Here is a 20,891-nt window from a genome sequence, read left to right as displayed (position 1 = left end):
TCACCTGAATTTTTGATCTTAGCCATTCTGACTGGTGTGAGGTGGAATCTCAAGGTTGTTTTGATTTGCATTTCCCTGATAATTAAGGATGTTGAACATTTTTTCAGGTGCTTCTCTGCTAGTTTTGGTTTTCTAAGAGAAGGTTTCTCTATGTAGCCCTGGCTGTCCTTCTTGCTCTGTTAAATATGATGAAGATCTGCCTGCCTCTGCCTCCTAAGTGCTGGGATTAAAGGAATGCTCCACCACTGGTTGGCTTAAAAAACATTCTTTTTATAACTTATCTAAGATTCTTTTTTTTTAATTCTTTAATCTTTTTTACAGTTCAGACTTTATCCCACTCTAGGTCCACCCTACGACTGTTCCACATCCTACACCTCCTCCCTGCCCCCTCCAAAAGGATGTCCCCAACCTACCCCCACCCCCATCCCACCAGACCTCCCCACTCCCTGGGTCCCCAAATCTCTCAAGGGTTAGGTACATCTTCTCTGACTGAGTCCAGACCTGGCAGTCCTCAGCTGTATATGTGTTGGGGTCCTCATATCAGCTGGTGGATGCTGCCAGGTTGATGGTTCAGTGTCTGAGAGATCCTGGGGGTCCAGGTTAGTTGAGATTGTTGTTCTTTCTATGGGGTCACCCTCTTCCTCAGCTTCTTCCAGCTTTTCCCTAATTCAACCATAGGGGTCACCAGTTTCTTTCCATTGGTTGGGTATAAATATCTGCATCAGACTCTTTCAGTTGCTTGTTAGGCTTTTGGAAGGCAGTCATGAAAGACATTTTTTAAGTTGTTTAAATATATTTTCTGAATTCAGTGAAAAGTTTTTATTAATTAAATTTCTTCTTTTACAGTTTTTAACACACACACACACACTTATGGTTATTCTCACCTCTATGCACCTTTACCCCACTCACATCCTCCATCTATCCCCATCCTTTCTTAGCTCAGTTCATGGGTGTTTTGTTTTGTGATCGACTGCATTTAAGCAGAGCCTTTTAGCCCCCCAGTAATGAGGGGGTCTGTCCCTATTCCCCATATATCTGACTACAGCAACTACAATTCTTTACCAAAGGGGGAAAAAAACACCATAATTCTTAACTATTATCCTCTAGCTTCTTTAGAACCACAGCTCTAGACAACTACAAATGCTCTTTGTTTCTGGAAGGTTTGCTTGTATTAGATATCATAGAAATAGAATCTTACAATTCCCCCAAAGCTTTCCTCTGTGGTGGATATATTTATATTCTTAATAGAATTAATTATGCCAAAATATTTTATTTTTAATTATCTACAGTCTTTTAATTTCATTTTTATTTACAACTAATTTATGAGGCTATTAAAAGGTTCTACAAATCTGATGCATCTTATACATAACAATCTAAATTTTTCTAGAAAAATCCTTGGGAAGCACTTCAGCAAAAGTGGATGTAGTTCCAAAACCAGTTTATAGGACACCAAGGGGAAGGTCAAGCATCTCTAAAGCCTTACACCATTTACTAAAGACTTCAGGTAATATTTAACAATGTCTGTGTGCAACAAACTTTACTGAATATTTTAGTTATATAGGAATGATCAAGTGTAATAGCTTTAATAAATTTTCAAGTCATATATTTATAATTTATTAATTATCTATAGTAACTATGTAATTGCATAGGCAACATTTTTGTGGATTCTCTCTTGTAGGGAAATTCTAGTATGTATTAAGTAGGCATAAGATAAACAATATGAATTTTAAAACTGAGCCAATTAAAAATAACCGATTCAAGTACATTCAAATTCAGAATACAATTTAGCAAAATGCAAGTAGATGCACACTGAATTCTGTTCAGCTAGCACATGTTCATTCTGAATGTCGGTGACATCCCTGCCATTTCTCTTCCTTCCTCATTATGATTAAGTTGAATCTCCATTTCCTTGTTTTTTTCTTACTCACCACAGTGGTTCATGGGGATGATTCAGATAAACATAGAATCCTCTCCCATATATATATATGTGTGTGTGTGTGTGTGTGTGTGTGTGTACACTTTTTCTGCAGTCCCAAGCAAAGTATGCTATAGAAAAGTTGACCATGAGCCGGGCGTGGTGGTGCATGCCTTTAATCCCAGCACTCGGGAGGCAGAGGCAGCAGATTTCTGAGTTCGAGGCCAGCCTGGTCTACAAAGTGAATTCCAGGACAGCCAGGGCTATACAGAGAAACCCTGTCTCAAAAAAGACCAAAAATTTAGAAAGAAAGAAAGAGAGAGAGAGAGAGAGAGAGAGAGAGAGAGAGAGAGAGAGAGAGAGAGAGANGAGAGAGAGAGAGAGAGAGAGAAAGAAAGAAAGAAAGAAAGAAAGAAAGAAAGAAAGAAAGAAAGAAAGAAAGAAAGAAAGAAAGAAAGAAAAGAAAAGTTGACCATGAGAAGAGGGAAGATACCCACATGCTCATGTTTCCTTTTTAGTTCACTATCATCTGATCCCATTAATATCTAAGAATATGTTAGTTGCTGTAGAGGCATTTTGTAATTACCCTGCAAGTATTAAACTCCTTTATAACATGAGCAATTTTTCTTTGATGTACTATGCACCCTAATGCCTAAAAGGAAAACATGTGCCATGAAATTTCCTAAAAAACAAAAGCAAAACTGAGAAGGTTGATCAGGCTACTATTTTTATTACATCTCTTTTTGCTACAAGCTCGTGAAATACTGAGGATATTTAACATCAAAAAGTTTGACCTTGCCTTCTGGGAAAGGAAAGATAATAGGAGTAGATGGAGTGAGAACTGTTTTCTTCATCAATGAGCTAGAAGGAAAAAAATGATCAGAAATTATATATGATAGCTGATAATAGTTAAATAAAACAATGAGCAAAGTCCTATGATTCTGACGACAGCAAAAAATAGAAGATAGATGGGAGTTTTCTCAGAGATATGACTTCACTTTTGAGAGCTTCTCAAGCTGGGACCAGTTGTCTACTAGTACATTGTATTAGACAAATGTATTTGCTATTGGGTTAAACCATGGCTTCCTGATGATTCACTCCTAACTTAAGCTCTAACTCAGGTCCCCTGTCCTTAGCCAAAGCTTTTAGGGGCCAGGGTTGAACATTCTGGGTTAGATGCTAATGCTTTGGATTGTTCCTCAGTTAGTGGTGCTATTTTCTGAAGCCATAAAACCTTCAGATTGCATTGTGGCATATATCATAGAATGAAAGTATTAAGTACCTGTGATAATGTTGCCCAACAAAACAAGCAAAAGGAGAAAAAAAATACCATATAGTCTGAATACTATTACTTTCTTGTAACTGGGACTAAGCCACTTGGAAGCAAACAACATAGGATAGGAAAGGTTTATTTTGACTGGTGTCTCAGTCCACTGTAGCAGGGAAGGCCTGGCCAAGAAGCTCCATCACCATACAGGAGCAGATGGCAAAACTGCTCTGATTGCATGAAGCAGAAAGCAAGACCAGAGCAGGCTCTTGATTTTGATCTTCAAAGACCTGCCCTAGAGGTCAACTTTTATCAGCTAGATCCCAAGCTGAAAGGCTCAGTAGTCTCCTAAATTAGCACCATGACCCAGGTAACAGGTATTCAAAACTTGAACCAGTGGGTAAGATGCATTTTAGATTCAACCTTAACATTCTATTCTAGGCTTTCTAGAGGCTCATGGGCATCCTGTAACAAAAGGCATTTAGTCCAATTAGAATTATATCCATAAAGCAACGAACAACAACAACATTATTCAGAAATTCACATTATCTTCTGAGATGTGGGCCAAACCTCTAACTGTGATCAACTGAAAACCAAAGAGCAAGTTACAGTCTTTCAACATAAATGGCATGGAATAAACATTGCAGTTCCTGAAGAAGAGGCCAAACACAAAACAGAACAGGCCAAACACAAAATCTTGCAGCAACATATCTCACATTCTAGCAAATAGTGCCATCATCTGAGCTCCAACAGGCTTGAAAAGCCCAGCCTAATGGCCTCATCACTTCCAACACACTTGTCAGAATATGCACCACCCACTCAGAATATCATCCAGTCAGAATATACAACATATATCTTTTATCTCTAGGATTAGAACGAAGTCATGTTCTCTTCTTGTGTCTAGAATGGAAATGATGAGAAGATAAATAGTTTTCTACCAGAGTGTTAGACTTTCAATCTAAAAACAATGGCAGGGCATTTTTCATGCAGATAGCTGCCATAATCAATGGAAGACCTGAATATGGAAATTCAATGTCTTCATGTAATTGTTGCTTATTAACATTGGCACACTATTTTTCAACTGCAAAAATTCTGCTTCCTTATTTCAAGATCTACCTTCAAAAAAAGTCAAACATTTTCATTACATTTGGTTCATAATATTAAAAATATGTTCCTAACAGTATTCATTGCACCTCTCTGTAAGTTTTCTCTGTAGTTTTCACTTTATAAATGATATACTCCAGCTTTCCCTTCTCAAAAGAGAAGAGGAATGTGGAACCGGGAGGGGGGAGGGCTTGCATAAAGGGGTACTGGGAGGAAATGGGGGACTGATAGTAGGATATAAAGTGAACAAATAAATTTTTAATAGTGCTACCTCTTTATAAAAATAGCTTTGCCTTTACTTAAATCCTATCCATAATAAAGAATTAAGTGACTTGTGGGATTGTATGTTTTCCTATAGGTTTAAAGATATTCCAGCATTTTTATAGAGTACTTCATTTTTTTTTTACAATGTGTATAGTAAGGCTTGCATCAAATTCAATATTTAGGCCATATTGAGCCCAGATTTCCAACCCAGTCATCTCAGGTGCCAAGATAATTCCCTTACCCTCTTATAGACAGTTTATAGTCTTGAGTTTCCCAACTTGTACTCTTACAACACAGTTACTTTGTGTCTTACCTAAATTTATAAGGAAAAAGATGTATATTGGCACTAGTTTATTTTATGTTTTTAGAAGTTAAAATTGACTGTATTTTTAATATAATTATATTATGATGCCTTTTTTTCAGAGCATCTGAAACCAACCAGTACAAAAAAACAAAATGCTGATCTTGAAAAACACTTGTATATTTCAATCATATCTGCAAATAAACATACACATAAAGGTAAAAAACATGGTAAGTAAGACAACACATTAAATAAAGTTATAAAACAATTATAAAGTTACATTCTCTTCCCACTGTTTCTATTCATCAGAATTCTTAGTCCTATGGCCCCTTCCAATAAACAACCATACAAGCCTAGCATGTGCTCCCATGCTTTTCTGTAAATAGACATTTACATGTAGGGCTTGATGGTTCTGCATTCATAGAATCCCTCTACTTCTAAACCAACTTAACTGGCATATTGCCATCTCTGTGCTTGATGCTCTAAAAGGCAGTATGTCATAATTTATTCAACAGTTAACTTTTAATGATGTTTATTTATTAGGGCATTAATCAATATTGCAATTAATTTCATACATTTTAATATAATTCTTATATTGGTGTTTCTGTATATTTGAGTAGGTAGGGTTGGGAATGTGGCTCATAGGGTAAAATGTTCACTGTACAAGGATGAGGGCCTGAGTTCAGATCTCCAGAACCCACATAAAAAAATAATAAAATAAAAGGCAACGCCTAGGATCTGTGAAAATATGCTCACATCTTTATCTGATAACAGATTGATAGCAGTGCTGGATTAATTGAGATCTAAACCTCAAGTAAGAACCAAGGAAAAGTATATCAATGTAGACATTACTCCTAAGAAGGTCAAGTCAGTGGTGTAAACCTGCTCACCCACTGGATAGCTGTTATCAAGATGGAACATAGGAAGAAATGAAAGAAGGGGAAACTAAACCTAGAGACACAGGCCTGCAATTCCAGCTGCTTCACAGACAAAGACTCAGTGGAATTTTCAGGGCCAGCTTTGACTATTTAGCAAGATGCTGTCTCAAAATTAAAAACATAAAGTCAAAAGTGGGATGGTTGTGGCTGTAGTTCACTAGTATCACACTTGCTTACCATATATGAATCCCTAGATTAGAAAGGGGTAAAAGAACAAATATTGCCTGAGATGTCTAGAAATTGGGACCATGATCACGTGGTCCTTGAGCAACCTCCCCTTTACAGCCCTGACATTTGCAGCACAGTAGTCTCAGTCTCAGTGACCCTCATCTACATTTTGGCTCTCTGATTAGAGAGAATGAACAGTGATCTCCTTCTATGCATTGAACTGTGAGGGTAAGTGGTTTTCTACCAACTTTGGAGATGGGGGAGAGCAGCAGGCGCACATTGTTCACTAAAACACTTAACCTTTGTGAATGGAAAAATGCAACATTTCATTTTATGCAAGATATTGTAGATATAAAAACATTCCTGCTGGGCAGATTCTGCTTTTTAATTTCAGCATTTGTTTTCGAGTGAGCAGACATTAAAACTATTTTAATTATTATATTTTGGGTTCTCTTTTATTTGGAAGTTTTTACTTGGGAGAAGAGGTTTTGTATAGGTCAAGCAGGCCTCAAACTCTTTATGTAGCCAACATTGACCTTAAATTCTGGTGTATGAACATCTATCTCCTGAGTGTTGGGATTGAAGACACATACCATCATGCCTGCTATACATGGTACTGGGAATTGAATTCAGGAATTTATGGATAGGAGGCAAGTGTTCCAACAAATGAATGATGTCTTCAACCCTCCAATTATATTATTTGAGACAAGATATTGTGCTGTACACAAGACAATTGTGCTGACATATACTCTGATGATGACACAAGAGAGTATATGTCAATCAAATTCACTATTTGGGCCAACTTGGTCCACAAGTCTCCATTTACCAGCATCAGCCTCCCATGCAGCAGAAACATGAGTAGGTATGTGCCAACAGGCCTAGCTGTTCTACAATATCCTTGACTTAGACTTAACTACCAGGCAAGAAAAACTCAGATGTGCATTCAGCTTCATCAAAATTACTATGCTTTAGAACAGGGATAGAATTTGTCTCAACTTTCAAAGGATGAAGTTAATTTACTTTTAGTACAATTTAATGACATTTTCTCATTTTTCAGGACAGTCTAACCATCAAAAGTTAAAGAAACAAGATGCTTTGACATCTACCAAAAAGCAGAAACATAAAGGTAAAGGAGTCAACGTCACACAAATGTTGGATACAGCACTGCATTTCACTCCCACTGCTTCTACTTAACAGTGTCCCCAGCCTGTGGGCCTTCAAACAAACTGCAGTGTTTGGCAGATCTCCTTCCTCTTAAGTATGATGTTCTGAACAAGAATGTGTCATGAGTTAACCAACAGGTCTTACTGAAAGACCTTTAGTTTTTAGTGTTTGTTTACTGTCTCATGCCTTTAATTTTCTTCATGATGTTCTGGAATGAGAGTATATCACTCTTATCAATAGTTCCTTTACTAAATGTATATTGTATTTCTGTCATGACCACAATCAATGTAGTTATAAATATCTTTGCACACTTTTTTATTATTCTACTTATGTTTCTATGAAGTAGTTTTTTTTAAAGGGGGTTGTTAAATTAAGGATATACATATATATGTATATGTATATATATATTGATTTTAGTTTTAATTGGTGTTACCAAATAATTTCCTGAAAAAGTACAATTAACAGTTGTACCTGATTTAAAAAAAAAAAACAGTTCTACCTGTGTGCATAAGAGAACTATAATCTCAGTATTGTATCCAACACTAGACTTTTTACAGACTGAAATATAACAGACATCAAATTATGACAGTCAAAACAGTTGATGGACAGAGTTTGAAAAATTTTTTTTGCAAAAGTAGTATAGTCCATTTTCAACTTCATATGAAATCTTGAAAAACAGTAATAATCAAAATAGTATGTAGAAAAACAAGCTATCATACTTCATAATTTCCAATTATGCTGCCAAGCCAAAGGCATAATGATTCAGGTGTACAGACTGATATCACATAGGCCAGTGAAATAGAAGAGGGAACCCACAAGTAAACTCGACACGGTTAAGGGCACCAACTCCATTCAACGGAAAAAGGGAGTCTGTGATATATGGTTCCAGAAAAACTTGATATCCCTAAGCAAGAGGCATAAAACTGGGCCTTTAACTTGTACTCTTTTCAAAAAACATCTCATCATGTATCAAAGAAATACAAGGGAGAACTTAATTATTAGAATATTAAAAGAAAATATAGAAAAAAACATACATGGTAGTAAATTTGATATTGTTGTTTTAAATTGGCCACAGAGACACATTCAGAAAAGAAAATAATATGGAAAATTAGAATTCACATTTAAAGCTTTTAAATGTGGAAAGCTTTCAAATATAAAAGCTTCACATTTTAAAGTACTTAAAGCTTTTCACATACTTTGTGGAAGCCAAAGGTTGGTGTCCACATATCTTCCACTGTTGATCTCAAGCTCATTCTTTCTTCTCTTTTAAATTTATAAATTTTATTATTTAAAGAACCTTGCAAAAAATAAAAAGTATCACTCAATCAAATTAACCAGACTCAGAATTCAATAAATTTCTACACAGTTAGACTAGGCATTTGGAACCGAAGCTGTGGATCCCCACATTAAATTTTATATTTTAAGTGTAAAACCCATTTTCTGAGGCAGAGTATCTCACCAAATGCAGAGTGAGATTATCTGAACAGCAAGCTTCAGGCATCCTCTTGTGTCACTGCCCCAGCACTCAGATTGTGGTAACTTGCTACAGCCCAAAAGGTTATAGATGGGTGTTTGAAAGCTAACCTCAGGCCTGCATACATGTATGTCAAGCACTTTGTCTACTGTGCTACTCCCCAGCCCCTACTTGTGCTATTTATTATAAACATACATAAAATATCAATGATCACACAAGGTAAATTCCAAGGGAATCTATGTTTGCAGATTAAACTGCGTTGTGTAAGTTACTGGGAAGTTAAGAGGCTGGGCATTAGAGAAGATTTATCAACTTTTCTAGGACCTGAACAATGACAATATCATTAATCTTGCTAACATAGAAGAGAAAAAATCTCACATGGTCTCATCTCTAGACAAAAACCTACAGGAAAGTAATTCTGAGACCACTGAGAGAATTGGCCTCTTCCAGGCCAGAGCACCCTGACTGTTCCTCCAATCTAATGTGGGCATCCCTGAAACCATATACATACAAACAACAAAAACAGACATAGCAGACTGTACTTCTATATTTGTGCATATACGTGTAATGATATTAATAAAAGGAAAAAAAGGCTATTAATTTCAGAGTGAGAGCACCTGGGAGAGCTACAGGGAAAGAACACGGGAAGGCCTTGAGGTAGAAAAGGGAAGGGGGAAGTAATGTAAGTACATTTTAATATATTTTTAGGTATATGTGTGTAGTGAATTGATTTTTGCACCTTTAAAAATTGGAATTAGTTTATCTAGTGTATTACTTAATAACCTTATCCTCTTTTGCAGAACAGCCTAAAACTGAAACAATAGTTGAAAATGATGCTAAATTTGATGATAATCTGAGGATGACTACCTCTTCTCCAAATATCAAAATCATTAAAGGTAAAGGAATATTTTCATATGTGTCTGAAACAAAACTACCCATATCCTTATGGATGGGCTCTTCCAACAAACAGCCTATATTATGATCCCACCATGCTTGTCCTGTAAGTAGACACCTGTGTAGAAGGTTTCATGATCCTGATCAGAAATAGAATTTTGTGTGTCGATTACCCCTTACTTCTAACCAAGGTAAGTTAACTGATTTCCCTTCATGCCTTATGCCTTTCATTTTCTCTGTAATGTTCTGAAATGAGAGTATATTACATTTCTATGTAATCCAAACAATGGTGCAATCAAAATCAACAATCTTTTATTGAGACAGGATCTTCTTACCAAGTAGCCACATCAGATTTAAAAGTTGCTATACAAACAGGCTAGCTAGAACTCATAGAGATGGACTGCCTATGCTTCCCACTGTGCTAGGGTTAAAGGCATATACCAAAATCATTCACTGCCAATCACATTTGTATAACGCTAGTTTGTCTCTATAGGGTAGAGTATATAAATTAGATTGTTATATGTAGAAAATGTGTGTTTTACTATCATACATACATCTATATACATTCTGTAATGACTGTTCTTAATTATTGTGAAAATAAAATCATGAAAAACTTCTGTGTAATTATCAGCACTAGATTTTATGAATTGAAAATATAAACAATATTAAACTATATCAGTTACCTGACACTAGTACAGAAATTAACCACAGCCTGCAGAAAAAAATCCCTAGAATTACAAAGACTCTCTGTAATTCATTTGGTAATTCTTGCCAGAGTCGAGAAGTCCATTTTAAAATTCATATGGAATCATCAGAGACTGTAACAGTCTAAATAATAATGAAATATTATTTATATAATGAAACTAACAAATGAAAACTAACAAAATAAGAGAAACACTTCAAAATGTAAGAACTAACTGTCTGTCTGCAGGCTGGTAAAACCTCTCACTGCTCTGTTAGTTTCCTGACTTACACTCTTATAAGGCACAATTATAAAATATCATCTGCCAGCAAGAATAAATCAGACAGTCTGCTTGTGCTGGTTAACTGCCCTATGTAAATAGCTGGGGGAAGCTGTGCTTAGAAATAGGTTATTTCCATCTTCCCTGAATAATGGTGTTCTTATTTTTCAGAGCTATCTAAAACTTTGTATTTAGATAGTGGAGATATTGAACCTTCAGACTTTGTGTTCAAGACAGCATCTGCTGCAAAGAAACTTGAGAATAAAGGTAAAGGGAGTGCTTTAATAGAGATGTTTGAATTATAAAATATTCCTTCCCCACCATTTCTGTTTATCAGAATTCTTAAACCTGTGAGCTCCTTTCCAATGATCAGCTAAATTATGTTACAATATGTGTGGAGGGCTTTGTCTTTCTGTATGGTAATAGGATCTTGTGCATATATCCCCTTATCTATAACTCAGCTGAACTGGAGGGTTTCCTTCCCCTCCCACAGCTTGAGATTTCTGCTTTATGTTCCTAAATGAGAAAATAGACCACTTCATCTATAGTTCATCTTCATGTCATCCTTACATTTCTGTTGTTGCAACTACAACCAACACTACTATCAATGTCACTGTACTCTCCTATTCCCCTACTTTTATGCAGTAGAGTGTGTGTGTGTTGGGTGGCTGGATGAAGAACATGTGTGCTTTTAATTTTCATAAGTACCCACAAATATTTTGTAGCATTGCCATAATTAATAGTTGTGTCAATAAAATAATTAAAAGCTGTATCCAAGTATCAAAGCTAATATTAAATTTTTCTCTGAGTTGTTCATAATTCAATAGTGTGTTGTTTAGTCTCCATGAGTTTCTGTGGTTTCTCTTACTGTTGATATCTACTTTTATTCCATTGTGGTTAGATGGAACAAAGGATATTATCTCAATGTTCCTACATCTGTTGAGACTTCCTTCATTTTCTAATGTGTTGATAGTTCTGGGAAAAGCTTCATGTCTAATCAAAACAGTGTGTATTTGTTAGTGTTTTCGTGAAATGTTTTATGTTTTGTAGTTTGTTTAATTTATGATGTCATTTAACTCTAGTATGTCCATGTTGGTTATTTATTTTTTGTTTTCAAGACAGGGTTTTTCTGTATAGCCCTGGCTGACCTGAAACTCACCATGTAAACCAAGCTAGCCTTGAACTCATATAGATCCAACCTGCCTTTGCCTCTTGAATACTGGGATTAAAAGCATATGCCACCACACCCAGATAATGTTGATATTGTGTGTGTGTGTGTGTGTGTGTGTGTGTGTTTATGTGCGCGCATGTGTCCATACGATATGTCTAATGGTGAAAGTAGATGTTTAAGTCACTCACTATTGCTGTGTTAGAATTCATTTGTGATTTTTGCATCTAGTAGTATTTGTTTTATGAAATTGTGTGTGTGTTCAGAATTGCTATATCCTTTTTCTTAACTTTCCTTCAAATAAGATCTAATTGATTTTTCTTACAGAGCAGTAAAACTTTACTGCTCGGGAGTACTTAACCCCATACATTTTCTAAGGAAATTTAAATAGGAGTAAGTTTTAAATATATAATTTTTGGTGCTTACTAGGTGGCAATCCATGTTGCCTCTGGATGCATGTAAAACATAAATACAGTATGAATCTGCCAGAGCCCATCACAGGCATTTAGCAAAATAAAATGGCATGATGTTAAGATCAAACTCTCATGTCAGAGAATAGCATAGACAAAACAGCAAGCAGAGAATAAATTCTGTGTTACCCTGTAACAATATCCAACATTTACTAATCATGAAATTTTATGTCCTATTTTGTGTTTTCCATAATTTCAAATTTTAAATCTTTTACCAACCTCATGTAATGGTTCTATTATTAATGTCTATAGATGAAGTAGAGACATTACACAACACATAATAATATCCTAAGAATATAATGGAAGAGGTAATACATAGCAAAGGCTATGAGTGTCCCTACAATATTTATTTTTGTTGTTTACTTTTGAGAATGTAATTTAATTACAGTGTTTCTCCTTTCTTTTTCCTTTCTTCAAACTTCCCATATGCCCCCTCCCAGCTCTCCTTCAAATTCATGGCCTCTTTAGTCATTAATTGTTATTGAGTGTATGTATGTATTTGTATATACCACCCCCTCTTCTGCAATATTCCCTGTGCCTTAGGTGTGAGAGTGTTTTGTATCCATTGGGACTTGTCTCAACACTCTTGCATCTTGATTGGTTGCTTTTCTGTAGTTGTCTCTGTTGCAAACAAAGTTTCTTTGAGAAAGGTGAAAGCAACACTTAGATGCTTATCTGTGGGTAATAAGGACAAATGTTTATATGGTTGTTAGGGTGTAGTAACTTAGAGGTTACAGATTCTCCCCCAGTAAACATGGATTCACTAGTTAATAATGTTGATAACAATGCAAAAGATGGAGGCCTGGCTTGTGAAGTTCCAGAGGGAAGTGAAGACTCTACAGGGATTTTTCTGTTAAGAATCTGTAGTTCTGGTTAGCTGGGGCTGAAGAATCAGCTGTGATTAACAAGATAACTACTAAAGTGAAACCTTTGCTGGTATGCTTGATGCTGGTCGGCTAGATATGAGAATTTAGCAGGGATTAAGAAGAGACCAACATCACTGAGATGGAATCTTCTAGGAAGTGTTTTCCTTAGAGCACAAAGAAGCTGTGTTCCTGTGGTGGCCAAGATTATATGTTGTGCTGATAGGTGAATTTGGTAATGTAAGAGTTGCCCAGTTGCCCAGGTTGTACTGGTTTTGAAGTCTTGGAGGGGTCATGAAGAAGCAGCTGGGGCTTGGAACTGTAATAGGCCAAGACACCAACCTAATGTGAAAACATCATGCACACACATAAGAATGGGAGATGTCAACCCCACACTACAGAGGCATATTAACACTTCATGCCCATTATATGACTATTGTTAGCAGCCAAAGGACAAAGGGAAGAAGAAAGTTAAAGACAAATATCATTTACAAGTGGGCGAGAAAGAACAGTCCTGTAGGTACAGCCTGTAGTCCCAACTCCCTGGGAAGCTGATGCAAGAGGACAAAAATTCATATTCAGCCAAGGCTACATGGTGAGACCATGCCCAAAGTTGTCAGAAACAAGATGGTGTAGTTTAGGAGTGGACAGTTTATCTTACATACAAAATATTCAAGTTCAGGCACCAGTACTTGAAACAAATAGAAAAGTTGACCAAATATGGACAATGTTATCAAGAAATTATAATGGGGCTGTGGGGCTTTGAGATGGCAAAGTAAGTAAAAGTGTGTGTAACCAAACTTAACATAGGAGATTGATCCCCAATGAGCACACAGTATAAACAGAGAACCTATTTGTACCAATTGTCCTGCTACCTCCACATTAAAATTATGTCGGACCAGAGACAGAAAGGAGAGAGTCAGAGGGGACAGAGACAGAGAGGAGAGGACTACTAATACATATAGTTTGAGAGAAAAAAGAATTTGGAACCAGGAACACATGCCATCTGAGCTCTAACAGGCTTCATTAGCCTCCCTCTTCAGCCCTACCATTTTTATCACAGTGGCATCCTTCCATCTACATAGTGACTCTCCAATTTAGAGAGAAAGGATAGGCATCCAACTTTGGATCTAAGCAAGAGCCCCAGGTGCACATAGCTCACATAAGCACTTGCCTTGGTGAATAGAAGTTTGAACATTTCATTCTTGTGCAAGAAACACATTGTAGAAACTGAGACAACTTCAGTAAATTTTGCCAGCCAGCTTTGAAAAATTGCTCCCTAACAGACCTACATTCTACATTTTATTTTAGAATTCATCACCAAGTGAAGAGATATTGAACCTATATTTTATTATATTTTCCTTTTAACTGTAGCCCAAATACGTACAGTATACTATATCTTTATTGGTTATCTTCCTTCTTGGACTTTATGTCAACTGCCATTTGTTAATGTTAGAAAGGTTGATGGAGAAAATAAACTATCTAAAAAACTGTTGAGGGAAGTATTTTTAAAAATTGGCACCATCCTGTGCTATACCCAGCTACTCTATGCCCCAGCAGTCTCATCACCTCTAGGCTTGCCCCACCAACCATCTTCCCAGCTCCCATTCTCCTGCCTCAGAGCCACCTGTACCTTCTCAGCCATCTACCTCCTGTGGCTATTTGTCACATATCCCCTTAATCCAGTAAATCAAAACTCTAGAAGCTTATAATTAGTCAGATTTATATATCAATAAATTCTCAACTCACAAGATGCCCACACAATAATTTCAAAGCCAATTGATATTGATATAAATTGCCCACCTAGATAAGACAGATTGTCCTGTAATTATCCATCCCTTATATGATATTCATAGCTACCTATGGCAATTTAAAGCCACTGGAATCTGGATAATCCTGTTCTTCCTCCATCTTCCTTCCTCCCTCTCCTCCTGTTCATCTCTGTCTCTCACTCTTAGGTCCGCCTCCTCTCTTTTCCCTGTCCAATCACAGGCTTCTTGTTATATTAATAGCTATATTAATTGTGGAGAAATTCTGCTACATTTCACCCTTTCTGTTCATATAAAAATTGAGCACAACTATTACTATTTTGTAATTTATAAAGTACAAGATAGACATAACACCCAGTCCATCATTTTTGTCAATAAAATAGAACACTGTCATCTATTCTAAGTTAAAAGACTACACCTGACTCATGTCCTGGCTTTAGATTGCACACCATCTGAAAATCATCCTCTCAAATCTACATCATCTTTCTCAATGCTAAACAGCTTGGGTTGGTTATGAGACTATAAGTAGTCTTTCAGCCCCATCAGAAATCCAAGAATGACCAACATTTCTGAAAATATAGGAAGCCTAACACAGCTTTCAGAATTGAGACAAACTGTAGAGACAGCTGCCTACCTATATAGCCCCAGTAAATCAGGAAGTTGGAGCATCAGTCTTCAGCCTTCTGGCCCAGGATATTCTGACAGACCTTGCAAAACAGGAATTATTAAGGACTAGCCTCTTCTGTCTTGGCAGAACTAAGCTTTGCTAACCTGTAACTTGTATTCACTCAAGGATGGTACAGGTATGCAGGAGAGATAGGCAATTTCTTCTATTTTGAGAGATAGCCACAAGGTACCACCTAACCTGGAGGTATAGATGCTCAGCTGCTTCTTTGACTCTACGAATGGGAGGCTTTTAGGAGCAGATTTGTCTCAACAGCAAGTGAAGATGACTCTTCATAACTTCTTCAAGCTGAATATGGATGTTGAGATATTTTTGAAGGGCAGGGAGGGGACAAGGGTAGGGAAAATGTATCTTAGTTACTTGTGGATTCATATACTGTCATACTGGTATCTTTTAAAGTTCTTTCTCCCACTTTGTATCTAGCATTCCCACATATTTGAGACAATTTTGGCAGACTGGCAAGCAGATAACCATCTCTATACTTCATCTCCCTAATACGGCAATATACCTCTCCCAGTTCTGCTCTCTTGTCATTTGACAATTACTTATATAATGAACTTCAGTAATACCAGCCAAAGCTGAAAAAAAAGTCTTTTTCTGCTTGTTTATCGAGTTCCTGAATGCTGAACGGAAGCTAGCTGATGTATTTTAGTAGCTGATGTATTTCTAGTACCACTAAATGATTTTGTTTTTGCTTTTCAGGGCCATCTAAAACCAAAAACTTAAACAAGGAAAGTTCTCGAGATATACATATTCTGCACCTGACAACCTCTGCTATAAGGACACTTTTGTTAGACGGTAAAGAAGCCACTGTTATTCAGACATGAGAAAGAAAACACTGTTATTTTCCCACTGTTTCTATGTACCAATACTTTTAACCTCTGGGCATTCCCAGTATACAGAGATTATTACAAATACAGAATTATTCCAGTATTTTTTTTCTGTAAATAGACAACTGTGTGGAGGACTTTGTAGTTCTACACAGAAGCAGAATTCTATGTATAGATTCCACCTTATCTCTAACCCATGTAAATTGATGTGTTTCCTTCACCTCTTACATCCTTAATATTCATCATGTCATTATGAAGTGTGAATATTTGACTGTTCTTCAGTAATTATTTTTTAAAATCACCTTTACATTTGTACAATCAGCTGTGCAATCAACATCATTATAATTTTTCCTTCTGCTACTTTGTACTGTTACAGTAGAGTTTGTGAGTGGAGTGCTTGAATTCAGGACCTATATGTTTTTAATCCAATAGATACTGCATGGAATATCTACATATCCATTCTAGATAATTGTAGTTAATAATTATGTAAGTTTCCCAATTAACACTAGACAGTTTAAGAATTCAAAATATCAGCAAGATTAAATTACATTGATTGGTTGTCATTAGGACAGAAAGTAAGCTAGAGAGTCCAAGAGATTACCTTGGATCCCAAAGTTATGGTGAAAGGCTAAAGAAATCTATTTTGAGGGCTGCAGAAATGGTTCTGTATTTAAACAGTTACAATGCAAGAAAGAGTTACAGAATTTACATTCCTAAACCCTTGTGAAATGCAGCATACTTATGACCACACAGCTGTAATTCCAGGTTGCAAAACAGAGATTGGCTTCCTAGAGCAAGCTATTGAAATTAGCCACATAAACTGACTCCAAGTTTGATAAATAGATACCATTTCATCAAATAAGATAAAGTAGTAAAGAAAGAAGAGCCTCCACAAACACCTCAAGCACATGTGTGCACAAACAAGTGCACAAAAACTCATACATATATGCATTCACATTACACACATATACACATGTAAAAAGATAACAAAGGCAAAGTCAATCTCAAAATCATTCTGAATCTAGATAAATAATCAACCCTGAAAGCATAAAACAGGTATCATTATGAGACTGAACAAGTTATATTTAGAAATATACATGTATGCCTACAGTAACAGTGGAGGGGAAAAGATGTGAATTTGAGAAAGAGAAAGCAGAGAGGTGTATATGAGAGAGTTTACAGGGAATAAAGAAAATGAATAAATGTTGTGATTAAATGATATAAAAAATAAAATTAAAATATTAACAACAAAGTAGGGAAGGTGTTGTATGTCATCATTTCAGAACCTATTACCAAACTATGGTAACAAAAGCATTGTGGTTCTGGCAGTAGTCAGACAACGTAGACCAGTAAGTAGCAGAGAGAATCCAGAATGACACTCCCACCTACATGGTGAAGAGTACCCAGACCACTCAGACGAAAAGGCAGTCTAGAACATATGATGCAGGGAAAACAATATCCCCAAACAGAAGGGTGCCCAAGTCCTCACCCACAAAAATAATTTTGACATAAATCAAAGTCCCTTTTTCTTGATGGAATGAAAGCTAAACTGCAAAAAATATTAGACAAAACTGTAGGGGAAACATACAGGCTCCTAGACTTGACTTTGTATTTGGGTTTGGCATAAAACACATAATCAAAAAATAAACATACACAAAAAATAGGCTTCATTGCAATTTAAAAATTTTATATGTTTATTGAAAGAAACAATGTTTGTGCATTATCTGCTGAGGGGCATGCCCTTCCTCCCCAGGAACAGGCTTTGACCATGTGTATACTACCAGGTAGGATTCTGTCTCATGGAACTGGTCTCAAAAGCAATTGCAAGTAATTGTTTATATAAAAAATTGTCAGCTGGGCGTAGTGGCGCACGCCTTTAATCCCAGCACTCGGGAGGCAGAGGCAGGTGGATTTCTGAGTTCGAGGCCAGCCTGGTCTACAAAGTGAGTTCCAGGACAGCCAGGACTATACAGAGAAACCCTGTCTCGAAAAAAAAAAAATTGTCATGCCAGTCTTGAATGTCAACTTGGTGGAGGGTCCCAAGGTTCCCAGAGGACTCTCCATGCCTCAGGTGCCCTAGCACACCCAGAATCCTGAGATCTGTGGAACACAGATCTAATCCTGTGGAACACAACATCTGCTCCAAAACAACCCGGAGGGTCTTGTGCCAGCAAAGGAAACCCACCCAACCAGTGGCTGGGATTCCTTCTGGTGGCTCCAGCCCTGTGCCATCTTGGGCTCTAACTCTGCAAGCCCTAGCACACCCAGGATCTTGGGATCACTGAGACCAGTCTATGCAGAAGAGCACATGGGCGGCAGAAGCAACAGAGCTTCTTGGACAAGGTCCCTTCAGGCCTTTATCCTCAGCCAGGAGGCAGAGCTGAGACCCAGACCTCTGGGCACCTTCCTAGCCAGAGTAGAGTTGGCCTCCAGAAAGGGCTCTGACCCCGGGAATCAGTAGGTGGATCTGAGCTCCAGACTTCTGAGCACCTTCCCTGCAAGAAGAGAACTTGCCTGCAGAGAGTGCTCTGACCACTGGAACTGAGGAAAGTTGGACTCCCAGGAGTGCTGACAGAGGCTAACAGAATCACAGGAAGAACAAACTCCAGCCAGAGACAGCTAGAACATCTAACACCAGGGATTACCAGATGGCAAAAGGCAAATATAAGAATCTTACTAGCAGAAACCAAGACCACTCAGCATCATCAGAACCCAGTACGCCCACCACAGCAAGTCCTAGATAACCCCAACACACCTGAAAAGCAAGACTCGGATTTAAAATCATATCTCATGATGTTGGTACAAGTTTTTTTTGTTTGTTTGTTTGTTTTCACGACAGAGTTTCTCTGTATAGTCCTGGCTGTGCTGGAACTCACTTTGTAGACCAGGCTGGCCTCGAACTCAGAAATCTGCCTACCTCTGCCTCCCAAGTGCTAGGATTAAAGGCATGCACCATCATGCCTGGCTGGTACAAGATTTTAAGAAGGGCATTAATAGTTCATTTAAAGAAATAAAGGAGAACACTGCTAAACAGGTAGAAGTCCTTAAACAGGAATCACAAAAATCCCTTAAAGAATTACAGGACAACACGACCAAACAGGGGATGGAATTGAATAAAACCATCCAAGATCTAAAAATGGAAGTAGAAACAATAAAGAAAACCCAAAGGAAGACAACTTTGAAGATAGAAATCCTAGGAAAGAAATCAGGAAGCGTAGATGTGAGCATCAGCAACAGAATACGAGAGATGGAAGAGAGAATCTCAGGTGCAGAAGATTCCATAGAAAACATGGACACAACAATCAAAGAAAATGCAAAATGCAAAAAGATACTAACTCAAAACATCCAGGAAATCCAGGACACAATGAGAAGACCAAAATATAGATAATAGGAGTAGATGAGAATGAAGATTTTCAACTTAAAGAGCCAGAAAATGTCTTCAACAAAATTATAGAGGAAAACTTCCCTAAGCTAAAGAAAGATGCCCATGAACATACAAGAAGCCTACAGAACTCCAAAAAGGCTGGACCGGAAAGGAGGTTCCTCCTAACACATAATAATCAGAACAACAAATACACTAAATAAAGACAGAATATTAAAAGCAGTAAGGGGAAAAGGCCAAGTAACATATAAAGACAGAACTATTAGAATTACACCAGACTTCTTTCCACAGACTACGAAAGCCAGAAGATCCTGGACAGACAATGAAAGACAGAAGATCCTGGACAGATGTTATACAGAACCTAAGAGAACACAAATGCCAGCCCAGGCTACTATACCCAGCAAAACTCTTAATTACCATAGATGGAGAAACAAAAGTATTCTATGACAAAACCAAATTCATACAATATTTCTCTACGAATCCAGCCCTTCAAAGGATAATAAAAGGAAAACTCCAACACAAGGATGGAAATTAAGCCCTAGAAAAAACAAGAAAGTAATTCTTCAACACACCTAAAAGAAGACAGCCTCCTAGTGTATGCAATGGTGTCAGCGTTTGGAGGCTGATTATGGGATGGATCCTCAGGCATGGCAGTCTCTAGATGGTCCATCCTTTCGTCTCAACTCCAAACTTTGTCTCTGTAACTCCTTCCATGGGTGTTTTGTTCCCAATTTTAAGAAGGGGCAAAAGTACCCCCAGAGCTCATGTCTCTAGCTGCATATGTATCAGAAGATGGCCTAGTCGGTCATCATTGGGAAGAGAGGCCACTTGGTCTTGCAAACTTTATATTCCTCAGTACGGAGGAACGCCAAGGCCAAGAAGTGGGAGTGGGTGGGTAGGGGAGTTGGGGGGAGGGGGTCTGGGGGACTTTTGGGATAGTATTTAAAATGTAAATGAAGAAAATACCTACTTAAAATAAATTAAAAAGAATCAAAGTAGTATCTTATTTTTTTTTCTGCTTTAAAAAAAAAAAAAGACAGCCTCAAGAACAGAATTTCAACTCTAACAACAAAAATAACAGGAAGCAACAATTACTTTTCCTTAATTTCTCTGAATATCAGTGGACTCAATTCCCCAATAAAAAGACATAGATTAATAGACTGTCTACATAAACAGGACCCACCATTTTGGTGCTTACAGGCACCCCTCCTCTGGGACAAAGACAGACACTACCTTAGAGTAAAGGGCTGGAAAACAATTTTCCAAGGAAATG

At 37.2% G+C, this 20,891-nt stretch overlaps 1 protein-coding gene across 1 annotated transcript in view; it reads left to right on the top strand.

Moving 5' to 3' along the window:
* Positions 1–20,891, top strand: part of LOC110300626 — a 174,786-nt gene that overhangs the window by 104,697 nt on the left and 49,198 nt on the right. Inside the window, exons 27-32 of the mRNA XM_029480433.1 lie at positions 1,388–1,504; positions 4,974–5,081; positions 7,015–7,083; positions 9,396–9,491; positions 10,623–10,718; positions 16,109–16,204. Coding sequence (XP_029336293.1) covers positions 1,388–1,504; positions 4,974–5,081; positions 7,015–7,083; positions 9,396–9,491; positions 10,623–10,718; positions 16,109–16,204 — 582 coding nt within the window. The remainder of the gene's footprint in view (positions 1–1,387; positions 1,505–4,973; positions 5,082–7,014; positions 7,084–9,395; positions 9,492–10,622; positions 10,719–16,108; positions 16,205–20,891) is intronic.

Source organism: Mus caroli, chromosome 8, assembly GCF_900094665.2.
Source record: "Mus caroli chromosome 8, CAROLI_EIJ_v1.1, whole genome shotgun sequence".
In the NCBI taxonomy this organism is placed as follows: Eukaryota; Metazoa; Chordata; class Mammalia; order Rodentia; family Muridae; genus Mus; species Mus caroli.
The sequence above is the reverse complement of the archived record's forward strand: the minus strand, read 5'-3'. Positions and strand labels throughout refer to the sequence as shown.